The sequence below is a fragment of the Mesitornis unicolor genome, unplaced genomic scaffold, assembly GCF_000695765.1.
Source record: "Mesitornis unicolor isolate BGI_N332 unplaced genomic scaffold, ASM69576v1 scaffold20153, whole genome shotgun sequence".
In the NCBI taxonomy this organism is placed as follows: domain Eukaryota; kingdom Metazoa; phylum Chordata; class Aves; order Mesitornithiformes; family Mesitornithidae; genus Mesitornis; species Mesitornis unicolor.
In genome coordinates, this window is record NW_010175589.1 from 66,552 (window position 1) to 87,337 (window position 20,786).

General features: G+C 40.1%; 1 protein-coding gene across 1 annotated transcript; it reads right to left on the reverse strand.

The window, feature by feature from the left end:
* Window positions 1–13,086: 13,086 nt before the first annotated feature.
* LOC104538297 (protein cordon-bleu-like) lies at window positions 13,087–20,184 on the reverse strand (the record flags this gene model as incomplete). The annotated part of the gene is made up of 4 exons (XM_010181447.1): window positions 13,087–13,380; window positions 16,065–16,184; window positions 16,794–18,802; window positions 20,058–20,184. Coding segments are annotated over 4 exons (2,550 nt in total), but the record flags the coding sequence as incomplete, so codon positions are not given.
* Window positions 20,185–20,786: the final 602 nt, after the last annotated feature.

Below are 20,786 nucleotides of genomic sequence, written 5' to 3' on the forward strand. Positions count from 1 at the left end.
AGAGAGGGGGGTTGAAGTACAGGCTGTCCCCAAGGCCTTTCTTCACTTGTGCAATTACCGCGCTCACCAAGTTTTGACTTGTTTTAGAATCAGGATTAAAATCCCCAGTTTCTCCACTATGAAAAGAAGGGCGAGCTGTGAGCCTGTGCTGATGTAAGGCTTTTCCTTGAGAACAGGCCTTCTCCTGTGCCGGGCCACTTGTCGGGAATTTTATTAGCCTGAAATAGTCTCCATCACCTCCCAAGTACGGTATGTAACACAAGATCTACTTTTTTTGCAGATCATGCCCAATGATTTAGAGTGTGCAAATGATTTAAAACGATCTATGCTCCCTCCACCTGGAGCTGCCAGCCAGTGTTTATACAGGAGCTGATAGAAAGATCCTTGTTGAAGCACTCAGACGCTGTTGAAGCGGCAATATCAGGAACTTTTTCCTCTCAGGTCTTCCCTTGGGAGCAGTGGGGAGCATAGCTACAGGTGGGCAGGAAGCCGTAACGGAGATACAGGCTATTTAATAACTGGGGAACTTCTACCACACAGAAAATCTGTTTTAAATTTAACAGCTGTATTCCAGCTCCCTCTTGTATTATGCATCTGTTGGAGATGTGTCTAGTTATAGATACAAGTTTCTTGGAATATTATATAATATTTCATACTTTTTGCATTTGGGAGAACAAATAAAAACACAAGGCTACATTAAGGTGTCCAGTATGGAAGCCAGATGAACAGCTGCTTTCCCTGCAACTCTGAAGCTTGAACTCTACCACGAGAGGTTGAGTTTGTTTCTCATTTGATTCGTACTTGCTTATTCAGTATGTAGGCCGTGGAGCTGCATGACTTGGAGAACAGGGCCAGCGTATGACACAGGAGTCCCGAGCTCCACTTTTGCCTTTGCCACTAACCTCCTGGGTGACCTCAGGGAAGTCACCTGACTGCTTTAATTCCATCCTCCTCCTCTTCTGACTTTTCAGGTTCATAAAGCTCTTTGGGGCAGGGACAGTCGCTCACGTTGTGTTTGCACAGTACCAAACACAGTAGGGCTCAGGAGCTCAATTAAGGCTCGTATTTACAAATATAAGTAAATAGTAATATAAATAGAAGACACTCTGCCTGCTCAGCATACTGCTGCTGCACAGGATTAACCCATTCCAGAAGCCAAATGTCTTCTTGACCGCTTTGGTGCCAGGACAAGATGAATAAAACATGCTACTCATTACTTTTAAAAAGCATTTGCATAAAATATATTGCTATATTTTACTACGTTTTCCTGTTATGCAAGCCCACCTTTATGTGGTAAGATTTATTGCAGGCTAAGATTTATTGACTTATTTCAGCATGGAAATGACTATTAAGATTGACCTGTCAGCAGTTTTTAATTTAATTGCTCTTTGATCCTTCAGCCTTCAACATATTTGCATTTTCAACTAAGCATCTCTTGGCAACACTTGTAGAACACAGCGGAAGCAGTGGCTGAGATGCAGATGCTAAAAAACCTGTGAGTTTCCTTATTTCTGGATGTGTCCTGGTATAGAATTACTGCAGCTTTTCAATCTCACTTTATCCTTACAAGCGTGCTTTTGGGTGGGAATAATATTGCTCTTTGCTTTCATTCCCTAATCTTTTAATCCTGCTCTGAGCACAGGAAAGGTAGAATCTCAAAGGAACAATTTCCAACCTGAAACCAAAACAAGATATAGCCAAATCTGTCCATATTCTGTGCTCCCTGATCAAGTAAGTGCACAGGCTTCCTCCACAGGGTAGGGATGCTCTACATGGAAATGGTGTCTTAGGTTGCTCCACAATATAAAGCAAAGGTCTACAAGGATGGATTATTTCCATGGCATTTATATGGAGAAACGTTACACAGCATCCTTCTCTACAGAGAAAATTGGCACTAAGTGATGTATGCAACCTAGTGCAAAACTGAGTATTTAGAAAATAGATAGGGTGATGAGGAATAAAAATGAGAATGAGGAAGGGGACCAGCCCTCTCCTGGAATGAAAGACCTATTCTGATTCCCAGTTTGAACCTGGAAAAATTCTGTCTGATGACAGTTGCATAGGATAAAACCAGCAAGCCTCAACTTGTGCAACTGGGCTTAGAAGAACACTATATGAACACTGGCCCAGCAGCAGTAAAATCAGTAATTTTACATAGCACAGAATTGTCGCTAAATTATTCATCGACACATAAAAATATAACTTCTAGCACTCCTGCAGCACTGGCTACCTGCAAATTGCCTTTGACAGCTCCTTCCACAAGCACAAGTTTGGCACATTAGCAGTGAGGCTAATGAATGAGGGGACACGCACAGTGCAGGCAGCCAAACCACTGCTCTGTGCTCAGCATTGGCTGGTGGGGAAAGGTGCCAGGTACAGTCACCACCAGGGCTGCCTGAAGCACTGAAGGATGGATTTTAGCAGCAAAGGGTCTGCAGTGGGGGTAGCTGAGTCTGGTCTTGAGCATGTTAACTGACCACATCGCTGTAGCAACAGAGATCTGGGTACTGTAGTTGCACTAAGGCTGAATCACAAATCATTCTCCACCTTGATGGCCATTCACCTATAGAGACTTTACTCATCGCCATAGCAGAAGCACTCGGTTTGCCATCTTGAGTACTGGCTCAATCAAACCACATTTTGGTTTATTGCAAGGCAAAACAAAAAAAGGGACACAGCCAACCCGTGGTACCACCCAAACCAGAACCCTCAAGTTGTGACCCATTTCTCCGTGCCAAGCACTACATGGGACAAATCCCAATGCTTCTGACAGAAACTCCTCTGTTGAATGCATGAACCCAAAGGAAACACACGCGTATTTGCACTGTGTTTGCTTTGTTCCTATTGCAGTAAACACAGGCTACGATGCAGAAGACAATGATGTCCTACAGTCTTGTTCTTTCAATAACGTTTCCTTTTTCAACTCCTGAATTGCAAACTGGATAGTGGTGTTTGTGAACAAATAATGTCCTCTTTCGTCTGATGTCCAACTGCAACAACACTGTGCTTTTTTCAGGGGGAAATCTTTAGGGCTTCAAGCACAATACAGACCTCAGAAGAGAGACATGGCATGTACATGTTTTTATCAGTCTATAGACAAAAAAATAAAGAAGAAAAAAGCCAAAAAAATAAAAAATTGGCTGAAGACAGCATTATCTGGACCCGGATTTGACACTGCTACTGTGGCTGTGTCAAAACTTGGTCTCTTTCTGAAAATTCCTATTCTACAAGACAAAAAATGCCACTGTTAAAAATGGTAAAGGATCCTATGGTAAAGATGCTTTTTTAACTATTCCTGACTTTCTGAAATGATGAACACGTGTGTTTGTGTGTGTGTGTGTGCGCGCGCTCCTGTATGTGTGGGGTGAGTGGTGGGAGGGGACAATGGAAGTGAGCTTGTTCTTAAATGCTTTAAATGTGAGAAACATGCAATATTCCTGTCAAGTACTTCTAATTTCTCTCTCTTTTTAAAAAGAGTCTTCAATATTGCAACAAAACAGAAAAAAGTTTAAATAAGAACCAAAAAAATCATCAAATTGGTAGACAAACACAGGAGAGAGAGACTTTTATATGCGATGCAGCATCATATGGGCTGTTAGTACTTAACCAAATTATATTTCTTTAGCAAATACTTAATAATGTTTAGTAACAATAACAAAAAAGTACCTACTCTTAGAAGGGTTCATCCCTTCAATGAACAACCCTGGGAATTCAATTACATGGAAATTTTCTCCAGCCAAACCAAGACATCATCAATGAATCAAACTCCACACCCTATTCAGCCAAAAAAATCTACCAAAAAAAGCAGATTGGAACAAGTCCAGGTGAACATTACTGAAAGATCAGGAATTTCTTTATTTTCATTTTGTCTTTAATAAAGGAACTCTGCCATTGCAAAGGTAATTTTCTACAAGTGGTGAGGTGCAATCATTATTATACAGTATTCCTGTAGCAGGAGTATAGCGTATTTTATTGTGGGTGCTCAACAGCAACAAATCGGGTAAGGATAGGAATGGTCTCATAAACTTAACAGAAGTCTGAGAGGCAAAACAAGTTGGTACACATAATGCATACATAACTCAACAGAGGGTTAGAGGTGAGTAGAGAAACAATACACAAATAAAAAATATAAATATGTAAAAGTTGTTAATTAGGTGTTGTAGAAGACAGCTGGTTTTCATATTGCACCACCAAAGAACCAATTTATGAACATTTCATTCAGACAAACTGCCTCAAACCAAGATTTGTGCTGATTTTTTCACTGAAATTATACCATGTGCTTAATGCTAAGCAGCACCAAACAACAGAACTGCTGCTTTCTGGAGAGGGTAAACATCCCAATCTCAGTGTGGCATTTTCCATTGTTTCATAGATGCATCTCTTGTCCCCTTCTTTTTTCCTACACTCTGATGAAGTGCCAATTTTTGGCTGTAGTAAATGTAGCATAAATTGTGCAAATCACTTGTATGAGCTCAGGAAGTTGAATTCTGCCATGTTCGAAACTCCGTAGATTGATGTGCATGTCACAAGGTCTTTTGGTCCAATACTTTTCATGACCAGCATTAGCAGGCTGTCTGCACAAGAAAAAAGAGTCTATAATAAAGTCCTGTAAGTCAAGTAGCTCATGCAGACAGCCAATATGATTTAAAATTAAATATCTAATCAGAGCGATTTAATGCTGGCTTTATGGTTAAGTAATACTCTGAGCTCACTAAAAAAAAAGTTAATAAAAAACATGTAAAAAAGGGGAGGGGAGACCTACACATTTTATTTGATACAATCAGTAGATTTCTTTAAGCTCTGAGCATTGATTTATAGCTGTACAAGGAATAAAGATACCAAATTGTCCACTCAATTTCCCTGGTGACACAATTTTTCACCCCATGTCAATATCTTATTCAAAAAGACAACATAAAGGATGAGATGAATTGGGTACATATCAGACTCTTTCCATTGGCTGAACTGAGGTAAGAGTACGTGAGGGAAAATCCAGGCTGAGAGACACAGCAGGGCAAAGGGGAGCTCACCGCCCTTCTCTCAGTCCTTCAAAGAAGAAACCAGCCTGCAGATTGTCCAGCTATAAGTGCCATGAAAGCACATGCCAGGGACTAACCTTGGTGGCATGTATCGCCCTAGACACAGGAGCTGTGTCTGCACTAGCAAACAGTGTGGACCAATAAAAGCAGATATATTCATCAAAATACTTAGTGCTGAGGACACGATGGCTTTACCAGACACATTTCAAGATTTTTCTTTTAACTTAGGATGAGCTCCAGTCTGGTTCCATGGACTGGATGCCAATTTGTGCTGGAGCATGTCTCTTGAATTTGTTTCATCCATTTGTTTCATCCCAGTTTCTGAGCCTTGAAGCAGGGTAAAAGGAGGGATGAGGGGGTGAAGAGCTTCAAAAGCACATGCCTGATACACACTAAAACACTGATGCATGTTTACTTCACATATGAAGACTACTAAAAGCAGTAATAGAAAGTTTTTATACAAAAGGGTCATACCTACAAGTAGACTTCATTAAAAATAGGTTTATATTAAATGTTCCATTCATTTAGGGTTAAACTAAGCTGCTACCAGGAATTCAACAGCATCTGGATGACAAGGTAACAGCACACACATCTCCTGTTGTCAAGAGAAGGGAATGCACACCCAATCTAGCTTCCAACCGCAGACAGCTGAACACCCTCTCCATTTTTAGCTTGAGCTGTGACTGAGCCAGCAAGATTTTTTGTAATTTTTTTTGCTGTCACAGTGAAGGTGACATCTCATCTCGCAGCTGTTCTTAATCTTATAGTTTTTACCCATGGGAATTTGATACTCAGAATTTTATCCATGAGTAACTCTTTAATAAACTTTAGTTCTATGCAGTGCCAACAACCAGACCCAGAATCTTTGCATCACAAAGCCTGGAGGATCTTGTTATCTCAAAATCCAGTTCTAGATCCCTCACACTGAAAAGTATGTGCCCATACAACTGTTACATTAAAGGGACATTAGTAAAGAGGGGCCACAGAGCCAGGGCCCTCAGGGAACACTGAGAAGAAGAAGGGAGAAGGAAGAAGAAGAAAGAAGAAGAAGAAGAAAGAAGGAGGAAGGAGAAGAAAGAAGGAGGAAGGAGAAGAAAGAAGGAGAAAGAAGAAGAAAGAAGAGGAAAGAAGAAAGAAGAAGGAGAAAGAAGAAGGAGAAAGGAGAAAGGAGAAGAAGCACTGGCACTGAGTTTTGTCTTACCGCACTTAACCCAAAAAACTGTATTTGCTGCTGGTGGGACTATCTACAGCATTCAAGCTTACGAATGACTGAATCCTTTCCTGCAATAGCATTTTTAACATGCTAACATTTCTGATCTAATGCATACTGAGAAGACTTTTAAGAGAAAAGGCAGCTAACCAGTCAACAAAGTTGATCTTTTTTATCCTGGAGTGACAAAGCACCTTAATTCTGAATATATTAGCTTCTCTAATGAGGAAACATATCATTATCAGTACTGCATTATTATAAAAATGTACATAACTCTGACATCTTGATTCTAGTTGGTGATTTCTACTGTGTTCCTAAATTATTAGTTGTGAGCCATTTCCTGACTCGAGACATTCTATATTAGACCTGAGATATCAAAGATACCATACTGGTTGGCTTAAGTCCATCTTTAGTTCTAATTTTTTTCTGTAAATGGAAAACATTTGGCAAAAAGAGTCTTTCAAGCCATGTCAGGTTTTGATTTTGTTTTTATTTGTGGCACTAACAGACATCAATATTTTACAATATATAATATATATAGTCACATTAAATGCAAATGGCTAAATATTCTCATGCTTTCAACATTACATAGCTATACATTTTAAATTTCAGCTCTGAAAAAAAGAATCTGCCACCACTCTGGTCTGTGATTATAAAATTGTAAATGTACAAACTTCCATTTATTCAGTTTCATTACAATATAGGAAATATGAAAAAGCATTTTCATTTGTCCTTTTTAAGTTAATCAATTTAACGAGATATTTTCAAATATGTACAACAACAACTACCAAAGTAGTTAACATTTGAAAAAGATGCTGCTATAAATACTTGTGAGACAACATACAACATACAAAATACGAACTGGAAACAAAGGGTCAACTTCTGCATGACCCGAACAGGAGAGAACAAAAGTCCTGGTTACTGATATAAACCAGTGTCACTCCATTTTGCAGTGCAGGAATGAATTCTAAATCTCGAACCTCTATGCAGTACTCTGAATCTTATTTATAAACTTCACAGTCTGTTGCAAATAGAGATCCTTTAAGGTGTCTCAGTATTTTTGAAGTGCCGTGAAGGTTACTAGGGTTCAGAATCTCTCTGCATCTTAGCATTCTATACATCATATCCCATAAGTAACTTTTCAATAGGCACTGTCTCACATTCATTATTGATTGCCTGCTTTCTCAGAGCTCCACCAGAGATATCAAGTTCATCTAATTTTAAAAACCAATGACTCCAGCACATGACAATTTAGTTCCTTCATAATGTACAATAACTTTTTTCTTGTGATTGTTTTTTATAGCTCTTTATTCTAATGGCTTATGACCCTTTTCCAAATCAAATAAGAAGCAAGTAAACAGTCTGAATAGTTACATATTTTTAACAACTTGAAATGAGTATTACTTTTGAGATAGCTAGCAAAGTCTTTTCATTTTTCCCATAAACACAATTAAGTATTAACACAGGACTGCACAGTGTTTATATTCTTATTAACCTGCCAACAAGAATAGTTTATTGGCAACCTTAAATATTCAGAGGCAAAACACAATTCCTTGGCACAGAAGCTTTACAGCAGAGCAACATATTTTTCCCTTAGAACTATTATGCAGGAACACACAGAAAATTAATTACACCTTATTTTGGCTTGTAGACAAGAGAATAAACTTAACTTCTTGATGCTTTTTGCCACTTCAGAACTTGAATGATTATTATGGGTGCATACGGGGTTAGATTTTCCAATTACCTGTTCTTTATACATGACTCAAACGAGCAGAGGGACCTGTAACAAAGAGAAACACATGATCAGTCAAGGTATTTTTAAACCTCCAACTGCTGACATTGTCAACCAAATATTCTCCTGTGAGGCTGTTTTCAAGCTTGGACTCTTCATCAGCTCCTTGAGACTACTTAAAGCTTATCTGCTTTTTTCTAGCTGTATCAGTTGGTCCAATGAAAGTTGTCATCCTTCCTTAAAAATCCCCCACCTCAAACATCCTGACGTATTGCAGTTCCAATTACACGATTACTGTAACATGAGTGATGTATTTTACTGTGAACGTCCTTCACTTTGTGGAATGAACATAAAGTCAAGCTGCAAGTATGCAATATGTGACAGTCAAAATCTGTTTGGTATCAGTTAGCTGTTACTGGTCATAAAAATGAATTGATGAGTACTTTGCTTCCTGATTGAATGAAGAGAACTCCCAAAGGCTTTGAGATTCAGGAAAATACTTAAACAAATGCTTATCTTTCTTCCTAGTCCTCAGGTCATATAAGCATATGCTTAATGTTAAATATGCATGGTAGGGTGCTCTTCCAAAATCAAAGTTATTGAGATTTGAACCTATCAGAGAGATATACATTAAGGTCACCACAAAAGCTAAACAGGATTAATGTATTTGATCAAGTCCAAACCTTCCATTTTGGCCTTAGTATCCAAGCCAGAAGCTTTATTCTTGGGGAAAAAGTAGGTCAGGGTACTAATTATTAGCAAGGTGAACAGTTCAAATTAAATTTTATCTTTCAATTCCAATAGAGTAACAGTATGCAAATGAACGCCTCTCACTGCACATGGGAACTAGAATCACATTATAGGCTCATTTGACTACCTGTATATCAAGCTCAGTCAACCTTTTAATGGGGCCTCCTGCCCCATTTCCAGCATACCAATGCAGACATCACCTGTGGTTTTGAGTCTGTAATCTCTGTCATTGCCCCCACAGACACTGATGATAAGAAACAGTATTTCTTAATTCACAATTAAATACCTCTAATTATGAGAGAATAGTCCCCTGCTTGACACAAAGGTATGGAACTAGGCCGTGCTTTGTAGAAGACACTCAACATGCCATAATCCAGATCGATGCATTACTTGTTGGCAACCAACTTCAAATTATCCCAGCATATATCAGGGACTTAATGTAACGGGTGCAGTAATTACCTTACCTGACTCCTTTGATTGCCAACAGAATGATACACTGCACATATCCAGAGTTCATGTGACTTAATGCTGATGCTGAACACTGGCATGAACACTTATGCATACTGTGATGGAGCCAAATTAATTTTTAAAATTGCAGCAAGTAAACAGAAGAGGCTGCTTTAGATACAGCTCCAATCTTTATTGGAAAACACATGAAATCTGTAGAATCTCTCCTGCATGTACCATTAAAAAGTAGTCTAAAAAAATCATTTTACCACGAGCAAAAGCTTGTTCCTCAGATATACAATTTGCCTTCCCCACCTTCTGCAGGCACATTCCCCTGCAATCTCTACCAAATGCCTGGGTACAACTCTACCTAAGATGAGTAGATGGCATATAAGCAAAGGCAACTTTTACAGCTTCTCTCTGTTGGGTAAGATCTTCAATCTTGCATGTGCTTGTGCTGCAACTATACCTACAGCTAGACAGCTAATGGGTTATTTGCATGTGTAGTTATGGTTTTTTCCACAGATAATCATGGTAAATCCCAAGGCAAGTTACACAGACACAAAAATACACATGGAATGATATACAGAATTTCAGAAATCTAGCTAGGTTAATTTGCATTTTCTAAGACAGAAAGCTTAAAAACTAAACATCAAGATCTTAAGGAGGTGAAATCATGACTAAAGTTGCTTAATACAATTTAAGGAAAACGTTAGTTCACTTTTAACACTGGAAGCTGAAACAGTACAGCAATATGACATGAATTCTGATCACCAGAATTAGCCAATCAGCTGTTTATTTCCTAGATCAACTGATTCTCCTTTGTACAGAGGCAGACCACGTGGCTGGAAAGCAGGCTCCTCGCCAGTGAGACACATTCATTTCTCAAGACAATAAACCATCAAAGGTGCTAGGTCAGCCATCCCTGTTGGTAGCTTTACTCGATGCCATCTCCCTGACTTGCTGTTGTACTCTGGAGTTGTTAAACACCTGCCAGGTGTCTCGACAGACTGTTTTGAAAACTGAAGAAAAAAGTTACTTCCTGCACACTGTCAGGTCTTCTTCCAGTTTGGTAAGTTCACTCCTTTCCAGCAACACATCTGTGTCTCCATTCCCTTTGGGTAGGATCTGTAGTCTAACTACTTTCTGGCAGGTCTCTGTACTGCGCTGCACTGGGGATGAACCATTTAACTGAGCAGGCCCAACTGGGCTTGGCACCCACAAGAATTTTCCTTTGGGAGTCTGTGGACAGCAACAGCGTGCAATAAAACAGAAGTCGCTTCTTCAAAACAAGTATGATTTATTTGCCAAAGCAGACACAGTACTTCAAGAAATGGATTAAAGAACAGTCAGGAGACCTGTGTGCCTGCTCTCTTACCTATACTGGGAATTTCCCTTGAATACGTATTTTTGTTCTGGTTTGTTCTGGGTGACCCAATTACAGCCTGTGTGGTGCAGACCCTGACTCTCAGCAAGGCAGGGTCAGCCTGCAGCAATTTCTCTCCTCTCTTCCTGCACAGTCAATCTTTTAACCTTAAAGTTTATGACTTTAGCAAACAGCTGTGTAATCAGGGGTGGAGTGGAGGAGTTGCCTTTTCACAGATATTAATAGACCTCAAATGTTTGTTGGGATGCTCCTTATCTAGGCAATTGGTTGCTTTTTATATTTGGTTCCCCTGACAGCTCTGTTTGATCTACTTCCATTGCAAATAACCCCTCATAAATAAGCACAGAGTCATACATAACTAAGCAATGCAGATTCTTCCCAGTTCCCCCCTATATGAGCTAAATAAATGACTTCATCATCAGAAGCCCTTGTTCCAGCAAACTTTGAGAAGACACTGGAAGAGAAACAGACACAAATACAGAACTGAACTACCTACTCTGCTGTCTAGTTGCCATTAAAATCTTATAGAAAGCAAAGCCAAAAATGGCTCTGTGCTTGCACCTCCAAATCATGACACCATAGATCTTTGACCGTGGAGGCAAGACAAAGAAAAAAGCTTGTTTCTGCCCTGGCAGAAAACCACCTGCCAGTTACTGTTCTATCAAAACTCAAGTGTTCCATGGAGATATGTTCTTCAGCTGTAAAGGAAGAAAACTTTGACATGCAACTATCATATATCTTCCTCTACCAATTCAACTTTTGCTGTCACAAGCTGTCCAACTGCAGGGAAGAATCAGAATTCGGCTCTCATTTAAGCAGCAAGCTAGGAGGGATATTAATATGCACTGGATAGAAACTCTGAGAAATCTGGCAACATTTTTACTTTTATCAGTGATATGATGTCTTTGGCATATACAAGACTTAGCTTGCATATCCAGTGTCATGAAGAACAGCACAGTAATAACAAAATCATACTCTGTCTTGGACAAAATGCTGTTCTCTCTTATTTTCATAAAAGACCTATACAATAAGAGATGTGCTCTTCTGTCATTTCAATGTCAAAACTACTGAAAATTACTCTGTCTTGAAAATGAAAGAAGACAGGCACATTATTTAGCAGAATACATCAGTATATCACAGACTACATCAGGATATCAAACTTAGTTTCATGGTCTGCACTGACTATCCAACTGTTTTGAAATAAAACCCCAAGGATATGATAAAGACTTGTTCTAATGAGTAGAGCTATGGGTCCCCTCAGAGATTTCTGCAAGAGTAATGTAGTTGGAAGAACAAAGAATTTGGAATTATCTAGAAAACAAATGCCTTCTTGTGTGTCCAAATCCCCTTTTTTTCTGTAAATTGGTGAAGTGGGGAAATAAAGGTCTGATCTGGAGTACTATTTCTTAATAAAATGTAGTCTTAGAATCATAGAATATCTCAAATTGGAAGGGACCCATAAGGATCATCGAATCCAACTCCCTGCTCCTGGCAGGACTACCTAAAACTAAACCATATGACTAAGAGCGTCATCCAGACACTCCTTGAACTCTGACAGGTTTGGTGCCATGACCACATCCCTGGGGAGCCTGTTCCAGTGACTGGCCACTTCTTCAGTGAAGAACCTTTTCCTAATCTCCAATCTGAAGTTCCCCTGATGCCGCTTCATCCCACTTCCCTGTGTCCTATCGCTGGCCACCATAGAGAGGAGATCAGCACCTCCCCTTCCACTGCTCTCCTTGAGGAAGGCGTAGACTGCGACGAGGACAACACTCCCCTTCTCTAAGCTGAACAAATCAAGAGACCTCAGCCACTCCTCTGAATAGCATACATAATATAGATGTAATTTTCACATGCAAAATAACTGCACATCCAGACTTCTGTTTGCATGTTGATGTAAAGTTTCCCAAAACACTGATCTGTTTCTGCCATTTGTATGATTCTGTGGAATTTATTAGAAACAAGATTCTTTTTGGCTACTTTTTAATGTTAAAATTTGATTGTATTTTTTGTATTGTATTAAAGAGGACAAGTAAGCAAAGTTAAAGCCTATTTACACATTTATAGTTGGCATCAGCTAAATCATGTGTTGGGAAAATTACATCTGCTGTAGTAGATGTAAGTGTTGGGAATCAAGGTCTAGGACACACTACTGAAACTAAGAGACAATACTTATCTCTAAATTTGCTTTAGGGTCTCATATCTGATCTTTCTTAGGTTCACCTTGTCTAAAGGACATTCATATTATGCCAGATGCACGAGAATCAAAAGGGCATGAAAATGCTTTCTGAAACTATATTCATGCTTTTGCTGTTCTCTTAAAAAAAAATTATTGACTACTCATATGGTTGCATACATGCACAGGCATGTTTTAGTCTTAATAGTATGTTTTAATAGCTGTTCAAAGGTTTGAAATACACTCCCAATCTTTGATTCAGTTAAACAGTACATACACCTTCTTCTGATGGAAGAAAGAAATGTGTCGCTAGAACAGTTTATAAATGGTTCTCAAAGCACAAGAAGCCTAGGTTGTTACATCCACAATAAAATACAGAAGTACCTTTACCTTTTTTAACTTTGCTGCTCCAGCACCAGAACGAATGGCCTCCAGCAGGGCTTGCCTTGCCTCTCCAGAGCTACCTGTAGCTGTGGCAGAGAATTTAGGAGCTGCTGCTGACAGCTGAATGGGAGGTGGTGGTGGCAGCTGAGCAGGGGCAGGTGGGATACAAAGCTGCTCTTCCCGAGGGTGTTCAGCCTTCTGCAAGGACAGTTCTGCATTCCTAAATCTCTGCAGTTCTTCAGAGGCCAGCGAGGAGATCTGCTCATGATGCAGTTGAAAGGAGACAATTAGTATCAAGTATGAGTAAACTGTAATTATTTGGCATTTGATGCACTTTTAGTACCCCAATTTCACTTTGCTTGAATGATGTAAACCACGTAGAACTTTTGTTTGCTCATAGGGTTGAACATCTGTTACTACTCACTCACATCACTCAGCTGGGCTGATTACCAGCATCAAGGATTTGGCATTGACCCTGTCTCAGAATCTCAATCTTTATTTACTGAGAGTTCCAGCATCCTGTAACTCTTCTTGGCATGCAAGGTACAAGAGAGAATTGGACTTGGTATTCATTTGGAAACAATGACAAGGATTTTGGAATCAGGCAGATATACTGAGGCTGCAGTAGCCACCCAGGAATCTTGTTATTTTTTGCAGTCTGAGCTGCACAGATGTAATTTCAGATGACAGGGAGGCTCTTCTAGATCTGAGCTCTCAGACATGGCTTCATTGAAAAAATGCCGTTAAACCTAAATTTTCCAGGATACTAAAAAAAAACACCCGACAAACCCAGTACCAGAGAGAACTACGTGAAAGCACTGAGAACAAAATCAATTGACTGTTCTTCCAAGTGTGTTTCTGCAGAATTTTTGAAACTGAAATTTCTGCATGAATTACTAGCTTGGAAACTCATCCTACTTTAAATTAAGGCAGGGGGAGGAGGCAATCTTTTAGACTAAGCCAGCTTTTCCATCAACTTTCTCAACAAATATTTTTGCCATTAGCAACATTACTAGTAATAATTAGAATAAAATGTTAGTAATTAATGTTTTGGCAATTATTAGGAAATTTAGTTTAATGTGCCAAATGGGAGGTTTTCTAGCAGATGCATTAGCATGCTTTTCTCAGAGAAACTGAGGCACAAAACTTCTCTAGTGAAAAATGAAAGGATTCATCTCCCATCAAATAATCCACATTCAGAGAGCTACTATATTCTATTCCTTCACTGTCCACACACAGATACAATATATGAGAATTATGTCATGTCAGATAAAGCAGGAACATTTGAGATAACATGAAACAGAAAGCCCTTTCATCATAGCACATCTGTATCTTGCCCAGCATACATACAAACGTGATGCTTTAACTAGCACAGGTGACATGGTGTGAAAGCAGCATACAGTTTCCAGGCAACTTCCTTCAAAATGATGGCAAAAGCTTCTCTACTGGAGGAAAGTATTTCGAAAAGTCTCTGTGATAATACATCGCCACTTTATTGTCAGAGTCTCTTTTACATAAATTTACATTTATTCCCAATGAATAAAGAATGGAGTTAAGTATGCGTGAAGATGGCTGCTGCCTAGCATCTCCTGCTCTCAGGCTCAGAGGAAGCTGTACCCTACCTGCAGCAAGAGCAGTAAGATACACTTTGCCCTTCTACTCTGCTCTCCTGAGACCCCCACCTGGAGTACTGTGTCCAGTTTTTGGGCCCCAAATACAAGAAGGACATCGAGCTGTTGGAGTGGGTCCAGAGGAGGGCCATGAAGATGATCAGAGGGTGGGAGAACCTTCCCTATGAGGACCAGCTGAGAGTTGGGGCTGTTCAGCCTGGAGAAGAGAAGACTGGGGGCACCTTATTGCAGCCTTCCAGTTCCTGAAGGGGTCCTACAGGAAAGCCAGGGAGTGACTTTTTACAAGGGCAGGTAGTGATAAAACATGGGGGAACGGCTTTAAACTGGAAGAGGGTAGATTTAGACTAGATATTAGGAAGAAATTCTTTATGGTGAGCGTGGTGAGACACTGGCACAGGTTGCCCAGGGAAGTTGTGGATGCCCTCTCCCTGGAAGTGTTCATGGCCAGGTTGGACAGGGCTTTGAGCAATCTGGTCTGGTGGGAGATGTCCCTGCCCATGGCAGGGGGGTTGGACCAGGTGATCTTTAAGGTCCTTTCCATTCTATGATTCTATGATATTTGAGGGACCATGTAATTCTCTAACACAGGCAAGAGATTCCTTCTGTCTAGTGCCAGCTATCTGGATATGTGCTAATGGTCTGAGTCATTGCACAAAGGAAATGGGATCCTCCTTGCCAAATACACATCCTTTGCTGGATTAATGATCCGAGTGAAATCTAAGGCTAGAACAATGCAGGTTTTGGCTATTAGGACTAAAGAGATACTTTAACGATTAGGTAAATCTTTCAGATATAAGGAATCATCCTACTGTGGTGAAAGCTGATGTTCCATCAACATCAATTACTTTCACACAACTTGCACGCACCAGCTCATGTTAACAGATAAACAGCAAGCATGAAGAAGCCCTAGCCTGTTTTCAGGTAACTGGGATCGGATGCAAATCGTCGGTAATGCAAATATATTAATCTAACTGCATACTCCTAAAGTCCAAAAAAACCCCCACCTAAGTACAAAAATGATGAAAATTTGATGTCTTCTCTGCACAATCCCTGTAATTTGTTTGGATTTCTATGTGCTTCCTTTTCAGCTAAAAGCACACCATTTCAAAGAGTGTTAATTTTTATAGCAGAGGATAGGATCAAACCTGCTATGCTATCTGCGGTAAGTCAGATCTGGTCTTGTGTCATATTATTTCCCCCTCAACTTTTCTCTTTGCAGCACGTTTAGTTTGTGGCATATCTGGGTTTATTCAAAACACCCAGAGGCAACAGACAGCACTTAAAAGATCACTTACCATCTTGATTTCTTACCTTTCTCAGCTTTGAGACGCCACTGTGGCCTCTAATTGCTGCTAGTAGGGCTGAGCGCTCATTCTCTGGCTGAGCATATGAGGGTTTCCTGTGACTGCCATTTAGTGTGCTGTCTGAAACCTAGAACATGAAAAGAATAAACCTCACATTGTTATTAGGTACTTAGAGATAGTTTGGAAACACTACTAAAATTATTTTTCGCACTTGTACCAGCATGCAAGCTATGGAGACCACTCAGCGTGTCTTCTTTTGGGCCTGCTTTTACAACCCTTACTCACACTGAATGGTGAGGATATGTGTAGATAGTAATGCTGTACTTACAGATGCAGACTCAGATCCCCTGAGCATGAAAGCAGTAGCAAACTACTATCACCCAGTAATACAAAATGCAGTTTTCTTTCACTGCAGGTATTTACAAGTTTTCTCCATACTGTGTGTTCCTGTTTCCAGATAACACACTGAAATGTGGGTTCAGCATTTAGGGTAACCTTAATTACCTCTCCTTTATGCTGTATCCCTGCACCTTCTGCCTCTTCTAGCAATTGCTCAGGAGCAATGGTCTTGCATAAGATACAGGATGCACGGATTAAGCAGTGGCTTGGTCTGTATTTTGCCACTATAAATTTTTCATATGCTTTGTGTACTCCAGCTCACCAGCAACTGTACCAGTTACAAAACCTCTGGTGTCTGACAGGGTGAGTACAGAGCTCTGCAGTCTGAACACTTTACCTTTCTGAGTTTTTCCTTTCCCCCTGCCGTTTGAATGGCTTCCATTAGGGCACTGTGCAGTGATGTGTCTTTTGGAACTGGTTTTTGGACAACAGGTTTGAACTTCTTCTTTGGTCCAAAGATATTGGTCTGCACATTAACATCCAGTTCACCGATAGCATTAATATCTGAATAATCAGGTTTCTCTTCCTGTTCTGACACTGCATTTGCTGCTGCCCCATTTAGCTCGGGTGAAGCTTTAAGTGAACTAACTTGCACACCATTAGCAGGAGGCCATTTAGTGCCTCGCAAAGATGAACTGAAAGAGGAGGAGACTCCTTGGAGATCAGGAGACTTGAGAGATGAGGCTGAATTAGCATGGGTCAAAGTCTCACACGTGTGGTCAAACAGCATCTTTTTCTCTGCTATACTTTGTTTGCTGTTTAAAGCATGATCATCTTCTGCACTGTTATCCTTTGAAGAGGATTTAGTAAGTGGGACACTGGCATTCTTTTTATAGAAACTTGCAGGAGTTGCTTGATTTGGTGCCCTGATGTTAACTACTTTGTTTTCCATGCCAGAATTATCACCAGGTGTAAACCCGTAGGATGCTTTTTGACTGCACGTAAAAATACTTGAAAGTGTTTCTCTTGTTTCTGCTGATTCTGTTTCCACAGGGCTATATTTGGCCACAATAATACATCTTTTTGGTGAAACCTCTGCTTCAGCTTTAACCTCTCCTGCCCCTTGTTTATCTTCATCTTTCTCGTGATAGTCCACAGAGTCAGACTTAAATGCAGTTGTGTTCATGTGTCTTGCAATGGCAGAGGCAACATACTGACTCGAAGTTCTCCTGTGTGGCTTTAGAAATGGAAGCTCCAGTTTGTCCTTATTAATGGTTGGGGCCACTAATGGTGTTACCTGAGACTGTGTAACTGGAAGAGATGGTTTGGTCCTTTCATTCTCAGACTGTCTTTCAGCTACCTGGGTAGTAACAGTTTGTGGTGCTCCAGGCTTTGGAGCTACAAGAGAAAGAGGTTTGTGTTCGTGTTTTACAGTAAAGGGTTTAGAGCTTGTGGTGACTGTTGACTTTTTAGGAGGATGCTCAGCAGATTCATCACTTTGCTTTTCCATAGAGCTTGACCTCCAGAATGCCTTCACTTTCCCAAGATGAATTTCCTCACTTTCATCAGTAGAAGTGCCTGGTATGTGCTTACTAACACCGGTGTTCGGGCCTACAAGGTTGCCTAGTTCATCTATCTTAATGGCACCAGTGGTGAGTGAAACTCCTCTGTCAAAATGTTTTACTTCAGGTTTGGGAGGGACAACTTTAAAAGTTGTCAAACCCATTTTCGGTTCGTAGCTTGTTCCTGAATTCTGGGCACGATGACACCATGTGGGTGTTGATGGGACTTCTTCAAATTTTTTTGCTGGTGGCCATTTGATTTCTATTTCTGATTTACTTTTTTTCAGAGATCTTTCCCTGTTACTACATTCATTAAATGGATTTATCTTCTCCTTTGCTGTACTGATTTCAGCTGTGGCCTTGGAGTGAGGTGGAGTCAGTTTAGATTTACATTCCTCAGATTTCATACCATGTTTGGCAGGGGAGTCCAGTCTTAAGTTCTTTTCACTTCTTTTTTCAAAGGAGGATGTGAGAGATTCAAACATATCTCTCCTCTGTTCCACAGGCAAGTGACTGAATTCGTTTTCAGATGGTTGCTGATGTATTAGGTCCTTTGATATGCATACAGCTCCACCATCTGTGTGTCCCTTATCAAAGGAACCTGCATTGTTGTTTTTATTTGTGAAGTTTCCTGTATTAACAGAATCAGCTGAGACGTTTTGTGAAACCCTTGTCTCTGTCTCTTGATTTCCAGCTGAGTTAAAGGTGCAAACTTCTGGAGCATCATCTATGATGGTTACTGGAACAGAAATGCTAACATCTTGGACAGCCTCAACTTTTCTTATACATGGGCTCAACACTTCACCAGTGTACTCGGAGTCAGAGTTACTTAGAGTATCCACTGCTGCAAAATACACATAAAACATTACATATAGGCAGTATTTAGGCAATATTACTTTAAATTACAAAAACAGCCAGTACAAGCTTAAGCAGATCAGATATATTAGTTACACTAAAACTAACAAGAATATATTTATGCCTGTTCTACAAAAAGGGAGAGATCTGGGTCCTTTTCATTGTCTGGCTGCTGATTAGGATCAGCCAAATATTCCTGCAGTTCTCCTGCTTCAGCCAGTGGGAAAAATACAAATGCAGCTGAAAGCAGAATTTAATCTATTGTTCATACCTTATCTTTGACTAACTTCTCTCACTGACAAATATTTCACCACATGACTCTGAAGGAGAAACATTTCTGAGAAACACTGAGCAACTCCAAATTATGTTTCCCAGACCTGGTTAGTAATAACAGCCCAGCTGAAGGATATCCTTGAACAAGCAAACAAAGAAACAGTACTTGTATTTTTTCTCTATTCTTCTCACCCTTCATTACCAGTGATTCTAGAACCCTCATTGTGCAAGAAGCTTAACTCTCCTCTCAAATTTGCTGGTATAAATGAAGGGTTACAACACAGAAGCTAAGAAACTGCAGTTAGAGAACTCACGGAAATTAAATAAGAATCAAGTCCACCGCAGAAGTACTGAAACAAAGATGGGATGTTTAAAAAAAGTATTAAACATCATCTAGTGACAAACCATTAATAGAGAAATACTTTTATTCACAGTAGGCAAAAGAGGAGTACCGTATGACATCTTATCTCTTTGCTCTCTTTCTTTGTATGTTTTTTGGTTTTTACCTTTAAAATATGTCTGCTAACTCAGAGGAGACACTGGGTACAAAACTCTCTCCCTTTTCTCCACTTCATTATAAGAAAATACAAAACTGAGGCATTGCTCATTAAACACAGAGCTAAATTCACAAGTGATTTGGCTTCACTGAAGCCAGTGAAATTATACCAAATTTGAGCCATAAAATGTGTCCATAAACTGCTGTTCATCTTGTTTTGGTAGTAGACATTGAAATACGATGACAATCTGACAAGCAGCTTGAAAAATATTCAGTGCAAGAGTACAAAGAGTGACTGCCCCAGAAGCCAAATGAGAGCAGCCCCTTTAGGTTGATCACATTCTGCCTCAGACCTGTGGGCTGTTCCCAGCGATCTGAGTGAGAAATGTGCAGATGTCTTCAGAGTGCAGTTTGACTCTGCATCTCCTGGCTATGCCTCTCTCTGTTGTACTTCAGGGTTAACACACTTCCCTACCTTCTAAATCTTCATCCAGGCCAGCCAAAGTCTGCTGGAGCTGTGCAGCAGTGAAGATATCCTCATTCTCGTGCTTAGCTGAAGCTATTTCTTCATCTGTCCTGCTAAATGAAAGAGGAGAAAAAGTCTGGGTCTCCTCCTTTTTTTTTGCTGAAGCACACTATCATTTCAGCCTCGTTGGTTCCTGTGGGGTTCTGAAGCTCATTCCCCAAAGTATGAAAAATACGCAGCCTTGGAGACACCCACCACCGCACTGACACATCCACATCTAGCAAGGGTCTCTGTGGTGCCTGAGCATACTCAGTGCGCTGGTGATCAGAAGATTACGACTAGTAAAGTCACAAAGAAATGGTACAGCTTCACTGTGAAATACGCATTTCAGCTGGGCTGCAGAGAAACAGTGTGTGCCAAGGCAAAGGTTTTGCATATCCGTATAATTTTAAAGCGGACCACTAGCCATCCTGTGCACACACTGTGCCAACATATCTGCACCTGAATTAAATAAAAATTGCATGGCAATGAAAAATAAATACAGCTAAGTACCATTAGACAATCACTCTGCATACTGAGGGGAGGGAGGGGAGGAGGAAAGAGAAACTAATCCCTGGAGAGCTGTTTCTAATGAAACATATCAAGGGATCTGATTTTGCCAGAAAATAACTCCGTGGTTTTTGATGAAGTTGTACAATGATCTAAACCAATTCTGATATCAGAACGAGTGCCAAGTGT